Source organism: Trichosurus vulpecula, chromosome 2 (assembly GCF_011100635.1).
Source record: "Trichosurus vulpecula isolate mTriVul1 chromosome 2, mTriVul1.pri, whole genome shotgun sequence".
Lineage (NCBI taxonomy): Eukaryota > Metazoa > Chordata > Mammalia > Diprotodontia > Phalangeridae > Trichosurus > Trichosurus vulpecula.
In genome coordinates, this window is record NC_050574.1 from 222,545,256 (window position 1) to 222,561,825 (window position 16,570).

Below are 16,570 nucleotides of genomic sequence, written 5' to 3' on the forward strand. Positions count from 1 at the left end.
ACAAATCACATAATTAACAACAGAACCTGAAGTTTGAACTAGATCTTCTAACTGGGATCTCCCTGAGAGCAAAGAATGTCTTTTGACTTTCTTTGTATCCCCAGTGTTTAGGGGGCCATCTCCAGTCGACCTGATCTGTGTCTTGCCACTTGGTCCAGATGACTCCAGAGGAGAAAGCGAGGCTGGTGACCTTGCACAGCCCTCCCTCACTCAAATCCAATTCACTTGCAAGTCCTGGAGTCACCTTCCTGATGTCACAGTCCTCTTTGAGAATGAAGGAGAAACAACAACAACACAGTGCATGTCACTGTAGACCCTTAATGAATGTTTCTTGACTAACTCTAATGACATATCCAGCACTCATTCCACCAGGCACGTTGTCTCTCTCATAAGCTCCTCCTTCTCTCCCACTTCATACCTCAAATGACTCAACCTCTCCTTTTTTTTTACTCTTTGATAAAGTGGCAGTCCTAGTTCTTGTGAGGACAACCCACCATCTGCCCTTGATTGATCCCCTCCCAGCCTTTTCAGGAGTTTTTTCTCTCAGTCATCCCCTCTCTCATCTCTATACCATCAGTCTCTCCTCCTCATGCTCTCCACCACCACCCACATACATACCTAGCTCTCCTCTTAAAAAAACCTCCACTAAAGCTACTATCATCATTCCCTAAAACTACTATCTTTAAAAGCTATTGCCTTTAAAAGCTATTGTCTCTCTACCTTTTCATAGCCAAACTTCTAGAAATAGATGTGGATACTTGTTGATTCTATTTCCTCATTTTTCAGTCCCTTTCAACCTCAATTCCAGAACCATCAGAGCTCTGATGTTTCTGATTATCATTTATCTAATAGATCTAATGGCCTTTTTTCAGTTTCCATTCTTTTTTTAACCTCTTTGCAGCTTTTGACATAGCTGACTACCCTCTCTTCTTAGATGATCTCTCCCCCCTTTCCTTGTGTGGCACTTTCCCCAGTTCAACCCCCTCCTTTTCAGTTTTCTTTGCTGCACCTGTATCTTCTTCCTACCCATTAAATATGGACATCCCCCTAAATTCTGTCCTAGTCCCCTTCCATGTGTTTTCTCACTTGATGACCTCACTAGCTTCCATAGATTCAATGATCCTCTCTATACAAATGATTCTCAAATCTATTTCCAATCCTGAATTCATATTTCTAACCATCTACTGTACTTCTCTACCTAGATATCCTTTTAGGAAACTCAAATTCAACATAGCCAAAACAAGAATTATTCTGTGTTTTGCTAAAGCCTTCCTTCCTTCAAACTTCCTTATTGCCATCAAAGACACCACCATCTTTCCCTAGTTTGCAACCTTGAAATTATGTTTGGTTCTTCTTTCTCTTCCCCTGCATTCATTCAGTTGCAAAGCCTCGTTGATAATCCACAACACCTTGTCTCCATTCACATAGCCTCCATACTAGTTCAGACCCTCAAACACCAACTGGGTTCCCTGCTTCAGGTCTCTCCCATGCTCTCCCATCAACCACACAGCTGCCAAATTGATATTCCTAAAACATAGATCTGGCATGACAGTCCTCTACTAAAAAAATATTCAATGGCTCCCTATTTCCTCTCAGATTAAATATAACTACTCACCTTGGTACTTAAAAACTACCACAATCCAATGTCATGTATTTTCAACCCTAGTCAAACTGTCCAATTAGCTGTTCACTATACATATCATCTCACCTCCCACCTCCTTGCCTTTGCATTCTGTCTTTGATGGCCTCCTGCCTCAGTTCTACTTCTTTATTCCCTAATTTCTTTCAAAGTACAGCTCAGGTGAAACTCCTTATGTGAGGCCTTTCCCTTATTATTAGCATTCTCTCCCTCATGACATGACTTTCCATATACATTTTATTTATATTATTATACATGTAAAAATCATTACCACCACCACCATCACTCCCCCAAACAAATAATTTTTGCCTTTGTATCTCTAACACTTGACATGGTATCTTACATACAGTAGGTGCTTAATACAGGCTTACTGAACTAAATTACGTGTAAAAATAATAACATCTGAATGGACTCTGGAAGCAAATATAAATGGCTGGCTTGAACTAGGGAGAGATAGGGGTAGGGAACAAAGAACGTAGCCTAAAGATACCATAATGTAGAATCTATTCTAGAAATGGTGCTATTTTCTATGTTCTATTCCCTTTGGAAAAATGTCATGCTTCAACCAGAAAAAAAAAACCAATTTCTGCCAGAAATGTAGCATTATTATTGACAATATTAACTTACCTTGCTTTCTTAGTGTTGGTATCTGTCAGGACAAAAATAAAGCAAAAATGTTAATGTTTAGCAGAAATTTACATGCAAAATCACTAAGAGTTTTATTTCCCAATGCCATAAAATAATGTTTCAAGGAATATGGTCATAATGACTAGAGTTCTGTGTCTGATGTGCGCATATGTGGGTGTATGTGTTGTGTGTGTGTATGTGTGTGTGTGCATGTTGTTGTTGTTTAGCTTATCCTCAGGAATTCTTCTGAAAGAGTTTACTTTTAAATTAAAACAAGCTAATTTCTATAAAAGAATAAAATTGTCACCCAGTCACAAAGACCCTGGTAGATCTGGCAGTTAACCAGTGAGAAGGAAGGGTGCTATTGAGATGGATGCTGCTGAAAGTACAGGATGCAAACTTGGTTATGCCTAAAAAACAGTTTAGTTAATAAAAATTAGTATTCATTAATTCCATACATTCATTTCTGTAGTTTTCCTGTGTGTTTGAGGATCTAGTTACTACTTGAACTTACATTCATATTTGCCACTGGAGAATGAGAATAGAGGTCAAGAACTGCCTTGTATCCAAGGGAGAAGAGATGAGAATATGGTGGTCTTCTAGGTTGTCTGCTAGATTACGGTGCAGGGTAAGGTAGGTGGTGAAATGGCCAAGATTTTTTGATTTCATGTTACCTTCCTCTTCTGGCCCAAGCTTTAACATAGTTAATAGTTAATAAACATTTATTTAGCCCCTACTATGGGCCAGGCACTGTGCTAAGTGCTAGGGATATAAATATGAAAGAAGACAACCCCTGATGGAACTTGCAATCTAATGGGGGAAGACAAAACACGAAAGGAAGCTGGAAAAGTTGAGTGGGACTGGGGGTGAGGAGTGGTGGTAGAAGAAATCAGGGGAAGGTACTCAACTTAGGGACATAATAGCGAGGTCAGTCAGAGGAGTCCCAATATAGTGCAGGCAGGTGAGAGATGAGAAGATAACAAAGTTGGGTTCTCTTCTTAAATGGAGGCTTGGAATCCATGGTCCCACCCTCAGTCATTCCAGCACCAACTTTCACTGATATTTCTCTCTGATCTGTTCTTATGTGATTCTGAGCTCCTGCCCTTCAAATCAACCTCAACACTTTGTTTCCCAGTCTTTGGAACTTATTCTCCTCAGTATTGCTTCTTTGTTATAGAGTTTAAGGTTTCAACTTTTTTTTTTAACCCATTTCATTCTTCACCTGTGGTCAATTCAGAGTTACTAGGTAATCCATCTTAATTTATTTCAAGCCCAATCTGTATATTCAACTCTTAGGAATACTGATTAGAAAATTGTTTCAGATAACATAGAGGGCCAGCCTTGGAGTCTGGAAAACCTAGATTCAAGCCCTGTCTCTTACTTATACCAACTGTCTAATCATGGACAAACTATTCAATACTTCAGTATTCCAGGCCACTCTCTCAGTCTCACTTATAGACAAGCTCCTGACCTTCATTAGCTAGAGGAGTTTCCACAATGAGAATTACCTGCACTGAAGAAATCACTGGTCTAGGACCCTTTCCAAAAAAAATCATCATATTTAGATTTTTTTATAAAATTTCATTTTTAACAATTGCAGACATTTATAAAAGGTTTCTAGGTTTGTAAAATATTACATGCATTATATCACTTGATCTTTACTATAAGCCTTGTAGACTAGGCTATACAAGTATGATTATCCCAGTTTTACAAATAAGGAAATCAAGTTCTTGGAGAGGTTAAGTGACATGACCTTGGTCACACAGTTAATGTGTGTGAGAGGTAACATTTGAATCTGGGCTTTCTGACAAGTTCCAGCACTCTTTCAACTACACCATGCTGCCAACAAATATTGTAGAACAATGCTCAACCAGAATCTTCCTTCACAGTTAAGAGGATTTAAAAAGGTTCTTCTGCTGCTATCCCGACCTAATTCTTGGCCATTTAGTTAAACCTTTCCTTCAAGAGAAGGAAACTCAGGCCCAGAGAGATTCAGCGATTTCCCCAAGATCACACAGGTAATAAGTGGCAAAGTTGGTATTTGAACCCAGACCCCCTGACTTCAAATCTAGCTCCCTTTCTACAGCATCAGAGTACCAGATTAATTTCTAAACACCATGGTATTTCAATGGTATATACTAGCATGTGTCCAGAGGGCTGGGGAGGGGAGGGGACCATTGAATGTATTGTTGCTGGGTTGTTTTGTAGATCAGGTATGCTTTCTGTAGGGCCTGTTCTTCCAAGGATCTCCCTGTTTAGCTCCATTCCCACCCTAACTCCCTTCCTATTTCAACTGCAAATTCAAAATGGTGGAAGGAGAAACAAGAAAAGGAAGTTCTACCTCTCTGCTAATGTCCTCTAGAGGTGCTGATATCACCCCATCACCTTGTGATGCTTGGATCATGGATTGATACCAAGCAGATCACCTACTTGGCAGCTAGGTGACATAAGGGAGAGAATGCTGGAGTTGGAGTTCAGAAAACCTGAATTCGGGTCCTACCTCATAAACCTACTTAGTATTCTCATCTGGAAAGTGGAGATAATAATAATAGCACCTCCCTCCCAGGGATATTGAAAGAACATGTTGGCAATTAAGTTGGGGCTTTTGTACTGTTTTAGAATAGTAAATTAATTAAGTCTCTTTGGTTGAACCTTACTAGGTGCAAAGCCCCAGGCCCAAACCCCTATCTACTAGGTGCTAAACCTATGTGGGTGTGAAGCCAGTGTTGCTAAGACCAGAGCCAATAGTAGGAGCCTAAGTTCTGGTAGCTCAGATGACATTTGATGACATCCAAAGACTGTATAAAAAGAGAGAACAGAGCTATTTACTTAAGGATTTCACTCCTGGAGGAGTGTTGATATGGGACTCATCTGGGCAGCCGCTGAGGGGGGCTCCTGGCTCACCCAGATGTTAATGGTTTCTTGGTAACTATGAATTGTATTTGGTCTGTTTATGATGTATGTTTGCAATTTGTTTGTATTTGCTCTGAAGTTCAGGGTGCTGGCTTTTCCCCCTGAACTAAGTGAATGATATTTGTAAGCTGAATTTAAAGTAAGCTTGTGAACCCCTTAACGTTGCTTTCTTTGGTAAAGCAGATCAAAAGAACCTGTGCTGGCAGTGTTCTTATTGTTGGGCTGGTGTTAGTCTTTCACCCCCACAACAGCCGCTAGCCGAATTGTTGAAACCAAGGATTAAGCAAAATGATAAAATAATGATAATTTTACTATTTATACATCACTTTGAGGTTTACAAAACACTTTTTAAATACAATCTCATTTTTTCCTTCTAATAGTCCTGTGAGGTAGATACTACTATTATCCTCATTTTATATATGAGGAAACTTAGAATAAGGGAGATTAAGTTACTTGCTCAGGGTCATACAACTAGAAAGTGTCTGAGGTTGAATTTGAACTCAAATCTTCCTAATGCTGTGCACATGTAAAATGCTTTATAAAGCTTAAAGTGTTACATAAATTCCAGTTATTATTATTATTGCCACAAGGAAAACTGTGTCAAATAGCACCATTCTAGAAAGAAAAGTATTCCTTACATACAAACCGATGGAAGATTAATATCCAGTTACTTAATCAGATTTGTTGAGCATTTGCTGTATCCAATACATCAATGCTTTATGAAAAGGAAATTAGGGGGCAGCTAGATGGCACAGTGAGTAGAGCACTGACCCTGGAGTCAGGAGTCACTTGACCCCAATTGTCATGCCTTCCCCACTTCAAGAAAAAAAAAAGAAAAGGAAATTAGATTCTTGTGGTGGTCACTTTGTAAAGACATAGTTCTTGAAAACTTAGTAACTTTTACCCACTTGTGGTTTTGCCTCCTTTTAGTGAGGACAAATTTCTTGCTTCCTTCACCTACTGGCAAAGCATGCCTCACTCCCCTTGGCCAAAATGTAGTGGACTCTAGGTACAGAATGACCACAGTGATGATTTATTTTCTTAGTTGTATTCCTTTGTTTTGCTTATTTTCTGTTGGTGGTAGGGGAAGGTCATCAGGAAGTAACAGCATTATTAATCATTAATGTTAAATAGTCAATAAAACATTGATTTAGTTGTTTGTTTTTGTTTTAAAGGAAAAGAGCTCTTACCTGATTCATTTGATTCAAAGGCATGATTCTCCTCTCCAAATTTTTTAACACCACGTAGAGTGACTGAATCAGACATGATTATTTCTACCTTCAGTCAATGACCCTGTAAAATAAGAAAGAATTGCTGCAACTCATTTCTTCTAGGAAAAACAAGTCAAATTAACTGAAGTAAAAGAAAAATTCACCCCCAGAATCAATCTCTACTAATCCCTCTGAGTCAAAACTGGGTCACTGACCTTGGAGGGCTCTTCCAACTATAAAATTTTTATGATTAATTACTTATGAAGTTACATAAAGAAATTGGGAAATCATTTTAAAATGTTTTCTACATTATTTCAAAGGGATGCTGGTGAACATCAAAATGTTGTGAGAAGAAATAATTTGCTAGTTTTTTAAGTCAATTTAATTTTTCAAAAAAAATTTTTTTAATTTAAAGAAGCTAGGTTAAAAATTTCAGATACTCAATTTTAGGAAAAACAGAAACAATCCTACATGAACATACCAAGATTCTCTGTCTAAATCTTGAAAGGCAGGAGTCAGAGGGTATTTTCATATTCTGAAGCCTTCTTAATAAAGTATGGTAATAAAGATTCATCTTTAACATAAGGGGATGTTGCTCCTGGAAAAGACATCACTCTACTCCAGTGGTGTCAAACCCAAGTAGAAATGGATCATAGGAATACTGACTTAGAAAAACACAAGTTAACATTGTCTAGGTCACAGTGAATTTTCACTTATTAAGTTAAACATTTACCAATTACATTTCAATCTGGTTCAGGCCTCACTCTCACCCTTCCCTTTTGTAGATGAGGAAAGTAAGGCTCGGACAGTTGAGTAGTTCACCACTGGTTGTGACACATTGTATAGAAAAATTAAGTTATCATTGTAAGAGTGTGCCCCCTTTTGTACTTAGCAAATTGAAAGGTCTTAGGGGGAGAAAAGAGAGGCCATGAAACATAAGGGTGAGGCTCTTTCAGGTATAAATAAAGCATATGCCCCTCTTTGGAAACCGAGCCTTTGAGTTGATAAATTGTATATGAAAAGACAGACAGTGAACTTGCCCTTAAAGCATAGAAAGCTCCATCTACTCACTTAAAAGACTCACAGGATCTGGGGAAATTTAAGAGGTGATCTGTCACCATAGGCTAGGGGGAAGTCCTTCACTAAGGGCCAGGAGCTCTGAACTAAGAAGCATTGTCTAATAGATGAAACTGTACCTCACCTACATCCAGCCAATGAGATGACAAACCTCAGAGTCTGAGAGATGAAAGCTGGAGTTAACTCTACCTTTCCCAGACTTCTGGGTTTCTGCCCTTTTTGACAGATATGGTAGCACTCCTGTTGAAACAGCATAGTATCACTCTGCTTAGCCTGAGGCTAGAAATGGTAGAAACAAGAGTTGTTGTACACTTAAGAAAATGATAGAGAAAGTATTAATAATTCAGATTAAACTTAAAAGTGTGTCCTATGTACAGTTTTTGGAGAGGTTGCTGTTAATCATTTAACAGTATGCCCCTTATCACAAGGATGGATACCAAAGGGGCACAAGAAATGGCCTTTAGTTACACCTTACTCTAGTCACATGATCAGAAAGGACAGTCAGTCCACCTGCTTTTTCAATCACATAATTACCTGAAGGTACCCTTTAATAAACTTCCTCTTCATAATTCCTTGTTTATAATGCCAACTGACATGATTAGCTTCCCTTTGGGCAATTCTTGACTTCAACTTTACAGAGATTTGCAGCCCTACATTATTGTTATTTATGATTAAATTAATTAAATTAAATAATTAAATATTTTATTGTTAAATTACATTATTTAATTACTGTTTATTAAATTATTTTAGTTGAATAATTAAAATTAAGCCATTAAAATAGGGACCTCTGTTTTAAGGAGAAATATGAAGTCATTAAAAGAAATGCACCACTCCCCAAAAGCAATCCACCACTCTTGCTCCCTTCTGTTCAGTTCTGGATCTAACGCATTGTCTGTGGGTAGAATATATAATCATTCTAATGGACAAGTTCTACAGGATGCCCATCCAACTGTATATGAACCAACATGATAATAATAGGATCTTAAGCATCCATAGCATTTTGTATCATGAGTTTACATTTCACGTAAATTCTATTCCTTACAACCTTGTGTCTAGGCAAGATGAATAATTTATGAAGTAATTTGTACTGAAAGGCTGAGGAGGAGATGAGGAAACTTTTAAGAAGTCAGAAGTTGCTCCAAGAAGGGGTGGGGAACCTGTAGTTTTGGGGCCACATGTGGCCTTCTAGGTCCTTGGGTGTGGCCTTTTGACTGGGTCCAAGTTTTACTTTTATTAAGGGAATATGTTCTGTGAAGTTTGGATTCAGTCAAAGGGCCATACTTAAGGACCTAGAGGGCTACAGGCAGGTTCACCACCCCTGCTTTAGGCTATACAACCACCTCTAAAATCTTATCAAGAGTGAATGTGGGAGATTCTGAGAAGATGGTGGAGTAGCTCAGAAGACTTCCAGCTTTCCAAATTTCCTCCATCAAAAGGAAGGGAACTTTGCCTCAAAGTGATTGCAAAGCAGCAGAAATAAACAAAAAGGGGTAAAGCAGTTTTCCTCCCAAGACAACTTGAGAAGACTCTAGAAAAGATTCAACCTCCAGGAGTGAAAGTTGAGCCTGAGTGAAGAGCAAACACCCCTAGACCTGCTTTGCAGAAACAACAAGCCCTTGGGGTCAGCAGAGTTTGAAGGCAGCCTCAGCCTCAGGAACTTTCACCTCACACACTGTGTGGGGGTTGGAAGGCTGAGTAGGAGAAATTTAAAGAACCTCCACTGTTGAGTGTGCTAACCAAACTCTGTCCTGGGCTGTGGCTTAGTACATGGTTGGTGAGTGCCCTAGCAGAGGGGTGGGGACCTTGCTGGCTGGGGGCGCTTGCAGGAGAGCAGAGTCCCCAGTTTTGGTTCCAGGGAGGAAAGGACAGTTGAAGTTTGCAGCCACTGGAGGGACTGCAGGGAGTAAGAGTGTTGGTGGGACAGCATGGCTAAGGGCCCTGACCTTGGCTTAGGAGAAGATAGAAGTGCCCAAAGTTGGGCCCCGGGACAAAAAAGGACCTGAGGCCTGGGGCATTGTTACCTACTCCTCAGGACTAGAATTTGATTAAAATAAAGACAGTTGCTAAAAATAAAACAAAACAAAATAAAAATGAGCAAGCAAAGGAGAAAGAATCCAACTATAGATAGCTACTATGAGAATAGAGAAGATCTGGGTTCATATCCAGAGGAAGATAGTGGAGCTTAAAAAAAACCACTCCTTTTTCAATGAGAAATGTCAAACGGTCACAAGCCCTAGAAGAGTTCTTAGAGGAACTTAAAAAGGACTTCAAAAATTAATTAAGAGAAATCAAAGAAAAATTAGGAAAAAAAATAAGAACAATCCAAGAAAATCAAGAAAAATATGAAAAGAAAGTCAAACAACTAGAAAAAGAGAATCAAAAACTTAAGGAAGAAAATGATTCCTTGAAAACTAGAATTGGGAAAGGGCAAAATAATGATATTATAGTGATATTATATTGATGTATATAATGACATATATCCTAACTCCAATAATCTGCTCCTTCCTTGGGCCTGTGGAACTTTCCAGAAATAGAGGCCTCTCCTGAGCAGCAAAGTGGGTGATAATTCTCCTTTTGTTCGCTGTAGGGATGTCTTTTATACAATCCCAAAAACAGAAATTCTTGTTTTCTCCAGTTCAGCCAGACTGAAAATCTTACACATTGTCCAACTAACCCACCTGTTCCCACTTGTCCCAATTTGAAGAAGGAAAAAAAAAAGAATCACCAGAATTCATCTGGTGGCTTTGATGTGGCTTTTATTACACTCACCAGAGATGTTATATTATCATTAATGTTTACAATATTATGATATTATCCCACTCCTAGAAACAGAGACAAGATGAGGCTTACCTTTGGGACCCTTGCAAACTATAAATGGTACCTAGATTATTCGTTAAAGATTACTCCAGAAAGCAATACTAGACCAGGGAGGAAAATTAAAAAACAAATTAAAAAAAACCTTACCAACCCACAAGTGCAAATATAACTTTAAATGGAGAAGATTTGAATCGAGAAGTATCCAAACCAACAGAAGTACCACTTACCTGTGGGCATAGACCTGGATGAGCCAAAAGAAACTACTTCAGTGCAGGGAGTCAAGAGATATTTCATCCTTTTCCAGCCCCAGTTTTCATCTCTTTAAAGGCTTGATCAGAATTCAGGTGTTTTAGTTAACATTATCTATTTGTTTGTGGGTCAATGGCCCTGAGGCAGTCCCAAAGCTCAGGACGGTGACATAAGAGGAGGGGTTACCTACTCAAAGCAATAACAGCACATACACAGCAGGGAAGCTCTTTAAAAGTTATCAGCATGGATTCTGAGATAGTGGATCTCTCTTCTAAAATAGCAATCGCATTCTAGCAGACAGATGCAGGAACTATGTCTGATGCCTTTCACCAGGAAAGGGTCTCTGCGCCCATGCTACAGACCCTCATTTTAAAATGTGTCTTGTTCCCCAAACTCTTTGAAAAAGTAAAAAAGATACAACCAGGAAAATATTGATTTAGACCCGCCCCCGTATTCCTGACTCAGTTCAATTATTAATAATTGGTTAGATAACTTTAAGAACCCTTGAATCAGCCCTTAACTTAGATACCCCAAGTAACCTTTGCACCTGGGTCTAAGAGGTCAATCAACTCAGGCTTACCTATCCTCCAATGCCTGTACTGTGTCAATTTGCATTAGTGATTTTTTTTTTAAGTTTAAGCATTAAGAAATTCAAGCCAACTAAATGCTTCATTAATATGTACAATTTTTAATGGAAATAGTTTATTCTTTTCACAAGTGTCAAAAAATTCACTTATAAAGAGGCCCAAGACAGAATCATCAACTTGGGGGATTTGTTCCTTAATTGCACATTTTATGACTTTTCCAGGCATCTCATTTTCTACCTTTATTGTCTCCCTCCCTGTTCTTTCTTAGGATCACAGATTGATAGTTGGAAGGGATCAGTTTTCCAGTTCATTGAGTCTAGCCCTCCCACTTTCCAGATAAGGAAACTGAGGCCTAGAGGGGTTAAATGACTTGCTCAAGATCATCCAACTAACGGGTATCTTGGGCTGGATTTGAACTCAGGTCTTTCTGATTCCCATCCCTGACGCTCTTTCTCCTTGTGGCTTCAAAGCCATTAGCCTTCTCTCCCTTCCTCGAGCTTCTACTTCAGGATGATGTTTCATTAGAGGTCCCTCTCTAAGATCTCAATGACAAATAAAGTTCCTGGTCATGCTTCCCTTGTACCAGCTGAGGATGCACCTGGTGAGCTGGCCCTGGGCACACAAGTGCATGGGTTGCCTTTGGTTGCCAGCTGCTAGCTGTGACATGTAGAGAATTTAACTTCTTTAGTTCATCCCAGAACTTAGAAAATGATGTGAGAGATGAAAGAGATGTTGTGACGGGCTGGAAGACGTGTTTAATGAGTCATGATGCTAATAGAGCTAATAGGAAAGGTTCATCGGACAGTTCAGGTGGGAATAGGGCTACATTGCTGACTTGGCTGACTCCCTATACATCCTTGTAGCACTTCTTAAGAGTTATCCTTTTGTAACCACATTCCCAAAGAAATAGGGCAGGAAAGAAACAAGTCCATGCTATGCTATGGTGAGAGACATGATCCTGACAGCAGAGAGAAGGCTGAGCTCAACAATGTGCACCTATGCATGGGCTCCAGACTCTTAGGGAGAGACTCGCAGACAGAAGATATTCCAGGGATGAGAGAAACAAAGATTTTGGAATGACAAACATGCATGAAGAGCTGGCCCTTTCATGTCTCTGAACTTGCCTGAAATACTAGAGGCTGCTAGCTTGGACCCCGTCTGGGTGAGATTGTTCTTTCTCTTGATTTAAACTGAGATCCCATTTTCCTCCAAGCTGAAGAGTTCAGTAACTTTTGTGTATTCTAATCTACATAACTTTTCCTATTTCTGCTTGCTGTTTGCTTAGATAAAAGGATTTATTCACTATTTACCATGTGTGATGGTTTTTTGTGTAACCAACATTTGGTGGAGAGGCACTAAACTGGTGAGAAAGTCAAGGGCTACTCTCTTGCTTAAGAATGGCTAGAGGAAAAAAAAAGAATGACCAAGCAATTATTTGAGGTGTGGCAGGTAGATATAATTATATCCTAATATCCCCCTTGAGGACTGGAGACAAGAACTTCTAGTCTTGGAGGAGTTCCTGGTGCTTGCTTCTCCTTCTTCCTTAGCTAATAGGCTGGTCGGGCAGGCGCTGTCCCCAGCTCTCCTCTCTACAGACCCAGGCCAGGCCCCAGATGCTATCTATCCATGCCACTCAGTAACCACATCTACACATTTACACAGAGATAATACTGATAGACAGACATATTTCTGTTGGACTTTGGCACATGCCCAGGCCACCTAAGATGGAGGCACACATGTGGGAGATGCCAGGCACCTGCTTCTGGAAGAAGACATTCTCCTTTGCCCTACCATGTGGGTAAAAGCAACCTCTTTCTATTGGCTCCATAGCAGGAACTACCTGCATCTTTAAATCTACCTGACAGAGGTATGGTTGCTCTTTCTTTCAGGTGGCATCCAGGAGTAAGGGTCTCATTGACCCACAGCACGGGCACTATGTATTAAGGTGGATGGTGGAAGGGCCATCATCCTCTTCCCTTCAGGCCCTGTCTATTATATTAAGCTTGTATTCAGTTCTCTAAGCTCTTTTAAAGGGGGACACTTGAAATATAACTTGGTTGCTGGAGACCCACTGCAGACAATGGGCATGTGACCACTAGAAAATATTGAGATCTCCAAACAGCATGACCTAGCGGCTAATATTCCTGGTAGTTGTCTCCACTTTGTTGAGACTGACCTTCACACAATTCCCACCAGATATATAAACTTCTTCTTTTTAGAAGCTAGGCCTCTCTTAATGAAGCCCCAAATCACATTAGCTCTCCAACTGCCACATCACACTGCTGATGTATATTGAACTTGCCATCAGTCAAAGCCTCCAAACTGTTTTCAGGAAAAAAATAACAGTTATGTCTAACCATGACTTCCCTGTTTGTGCTTATGAAGTTAATATTTTGAATTCAAGCATAAGACCTATTGAATTTCATCTTATCAGATTCGGTCCGATCCTCTAGCTTGTCAAAATAACTTTGGATCTTGATTGTCATCCAGCAGATTAGCTATCTCTCCTAGTTTTACATGATCTACAGATTTAATGATGTTGGGGGATTTCTTAGACCAGAGATCCTAAGATCCTCCTAGAGAAGAATTCCTCCCACCTTGGACCATTTGACTGGAGGTCAATAAATCAAGAGGCAAGGCTAGGAGATAAAAAGTTTAATTAGCATCAGCTGATTAGCAGTTGGCTGGTGGATGGCACTACAGGGAACAAAGGGAGATACACAGCCTTAGGATAATATTCCAGGCAACAAAAAGTCTATCAGGAGAGACCTATCAACCACTTTATTTATTTGGGAGGTTGAGTAACAGAAATAAGATGTCAGGTGATTGGGGTGGGGGAGGGTGTGAGTAGAACGTGCTAACCTTGGAGTTTCAGGTGTGGCAAAAGATTAGGTTTGTTCCAATGGGATAATGCATTTCACTGAGTTTAGTCTTATCGGAATATCCTGGTGAGGCAGGAAATCTCTAAGAGAGTGGATGCCTCCTTCAAGATAGAAGAAATCTTTAAGGCTTCACCATCTCTTGCCCCATTGACATTGAATGATAACAACTACTCTTTGCGTCTGGCCATGGAACCACTTTTGAATCCACCTAATCACATTATTATCTAGTCCACTTCTTTCCATCTTTGCCAAAAGAGTAGACAGTATGAGAGACTCTATCAAATCTTTTGCTAAAACATAGTTAAATTATATTTAGAGTATCCCAAGATCCACTAAATTAGTAACCTTGTCAAAAAAGGAAATAATACTGACCTGAGATGCCTTTTAAAAAAACAAAAAACAAAAAACTTGGCCATGCTGGCTCTTTGCACTTCCTATATCCTGTTATAGATGTCTATTCTCTGTCTTTAACTAGCCATTTTAGATTCAACATCAAACTCATTATCCTAGTGTTAGTAGATTCTACTCGCTTCCCTTTGCTGAAAATTAGACAATATTCACCCTCCTTTCAAATGTCCCTGACAATCACATCGACCAATTCTTTCAGTTTTTGTTTGAATTCATTAAAGGCAATATATGTTTTCCCACTATCACTTTACTTGGGTACTAACTCCCTATTGGCCAATTTTTTTTCTGTCATTTTCGGTATAAAGGTTATTCTTTAATTAAGAATGTTCTGAGCTTGAGCACTCCTGACATTAGTTTTACAGGGCTAAGCTCACTCATATCCAACCTATGTTACATCTCTTGCTTCCATCTTCTGTATGTATCTTTGTAATTTTCACCTAAGTAGGTGGGTGAGTTCCCTATGTAGCCACATTAGTCTCTTTAGACACTCTCATTTTCCTCTTAATTGGACTCATCAGAATTTCATTTTTGATAGTTCCCCATTCCTTTTGGGATGACTGCCCTGAAGATTTTTAGTCTTACATGACCCTACCTATCTTCCCTTTCAACCCTCTGAGATCTGCTTTCTCCAAGTCTGGGGTACTCATCAGACTAGGCCTGGCCTTCCTCCCCTCCTTTATCACAAATTCTATCATTTCCATATAAATGAGAATGGCAGGGGAAAAAGGGACTTGAAGAGTGGGATGTAAAAATATAGAGGCATGTTTAGGTAAAGAGACAGTGTATGGATATCTTTGAATGCAAGATTGCATTGGTTATATGGTTGAATAATAAGTTTGGAACACTTACATGAACCATCTTTTCTTTGGAGTCTCAGAAACATATTCTAGCAGTCTAATCTGCCTAAGGACAGATATCTGGACACGTTTGCATGCATTTGTGCTGTGTAGATATTTCCAAAGGATACAGTTTCCAAATATGAACTCTCTGGTTCCCTTCTTAAGCAAGTTTTAGTGGGGGCAGAGGGGAGGTAATGTAATTTCTTTTTTTTTAATGTTACACTGATTTTCTTTCATTTTGCTGTCATTTCCCATTGACTACCTCTACCACATAGCCCTCCCCTGTAACAAAGAATTACAGTTAAGCCCAAGAAACTAACTCATTGGCCATGTCTGACAGTGTATGTTTCATTTCACACTCATAGTCTACCACCTCCCTACCAAGAGGAGGAGGGTCTATTTCATCACCAATCCTCTGGAGTTAAGACGGGTCACTGCACCAATCTGAGTTTTTATTAGCAGGTAGTATGTTTCCTCTTTGAGCAAAAGCTAGATGGTTCCTCATTAGATATTACAAAAGATATTCTAGTGCAGGTATCAATCCACAAGCATTTATGAAGCACCTGCTATGTGACCAGGCCCAGTACTAGGGGCTGAAGATACAAATACAAACTTGAAACGTGCCCACTCTCAAGGGCTAGACTAGGACACTGAGGTCCCCTCCAACTGTAAAATAACCCATCCATTTCCCACAGTTCTTTATTTCCTTCAGTGCTCAGTACTTACCTAAGTATCAGAACAATAATACCTTGAGATGATACCACATAACAACAATAATCAGAACAATAATACCTTGAGCTCTCATTTACGTGGTGCTTTTACGGTTAACAAGTCACTTTCTTTTCTTTTTTTTTTTTAGTTTTCAAATTTATTTTAAGCTTAAATACAAGACAAGAAAAGAAAAAAAAACATTGCCATGTACACAGCAGAACATGAGAGGATTCAATATAAAGCAATAAATTTCCATTTCAAGAAAACCTATATAATGAATACTACACATTAATTTCAAAGTTGTCCACCTTTTCTTTGCTTCCTTGTATGCTTTCCTTTGTCCTCTGCTCTGTATTTTTTACTTTATTTTTTTCCTCCTTCCTCCCCCACTTTGGTGCTAATCCTGATTAAAGCTCTTTTCCTGCCCATTTAATAGGCCTCAGGTGGAGCTAGTTGAGGGAAGCTTGATTAGGGGAGGCTTGTTTGTAGGCAGGCCCATACTCTTTGCTGATTAGGTGCTAAGCCCCAGGGCCCTAAACAGTTACAGGGGAGGGCTATGTGGTAGTGGTAGTCAATGGGAAATGATAGCAAAACGAAAGAAAATCAGTGT

At 39.4% G+C, this 16,570-nt stretch overlaps 1 protein-coding gene across 1 annotated transcript in view; it reads right to left on the reverse strand.

Moving 5' to 3' along the window:
• ABCB11 (ATP binding cassette subfamily B member 11) overlaps positions 1-10,873 on the reverse strand; it is a 112,873-nt gene extending 102,000 nt beyond the window's left edge. Inside the window, 3 exon segments of the mRNA XM_036743297.1 lie at positions 2,267-2,288; positions 6,370-6,472; positions 10,512-10,873. Of these exon segments, the coding sequence (XP_036599192.1) occupies positions 2,267-2,288; positions 6,370-6,445 (98 nt within the window). The 5' untranslated portion in view covers positions 6,446-6,472; positions 10,512-10,873.
• Positions 10,874-16,570: the final 5,697 nt, after the last annotated feature.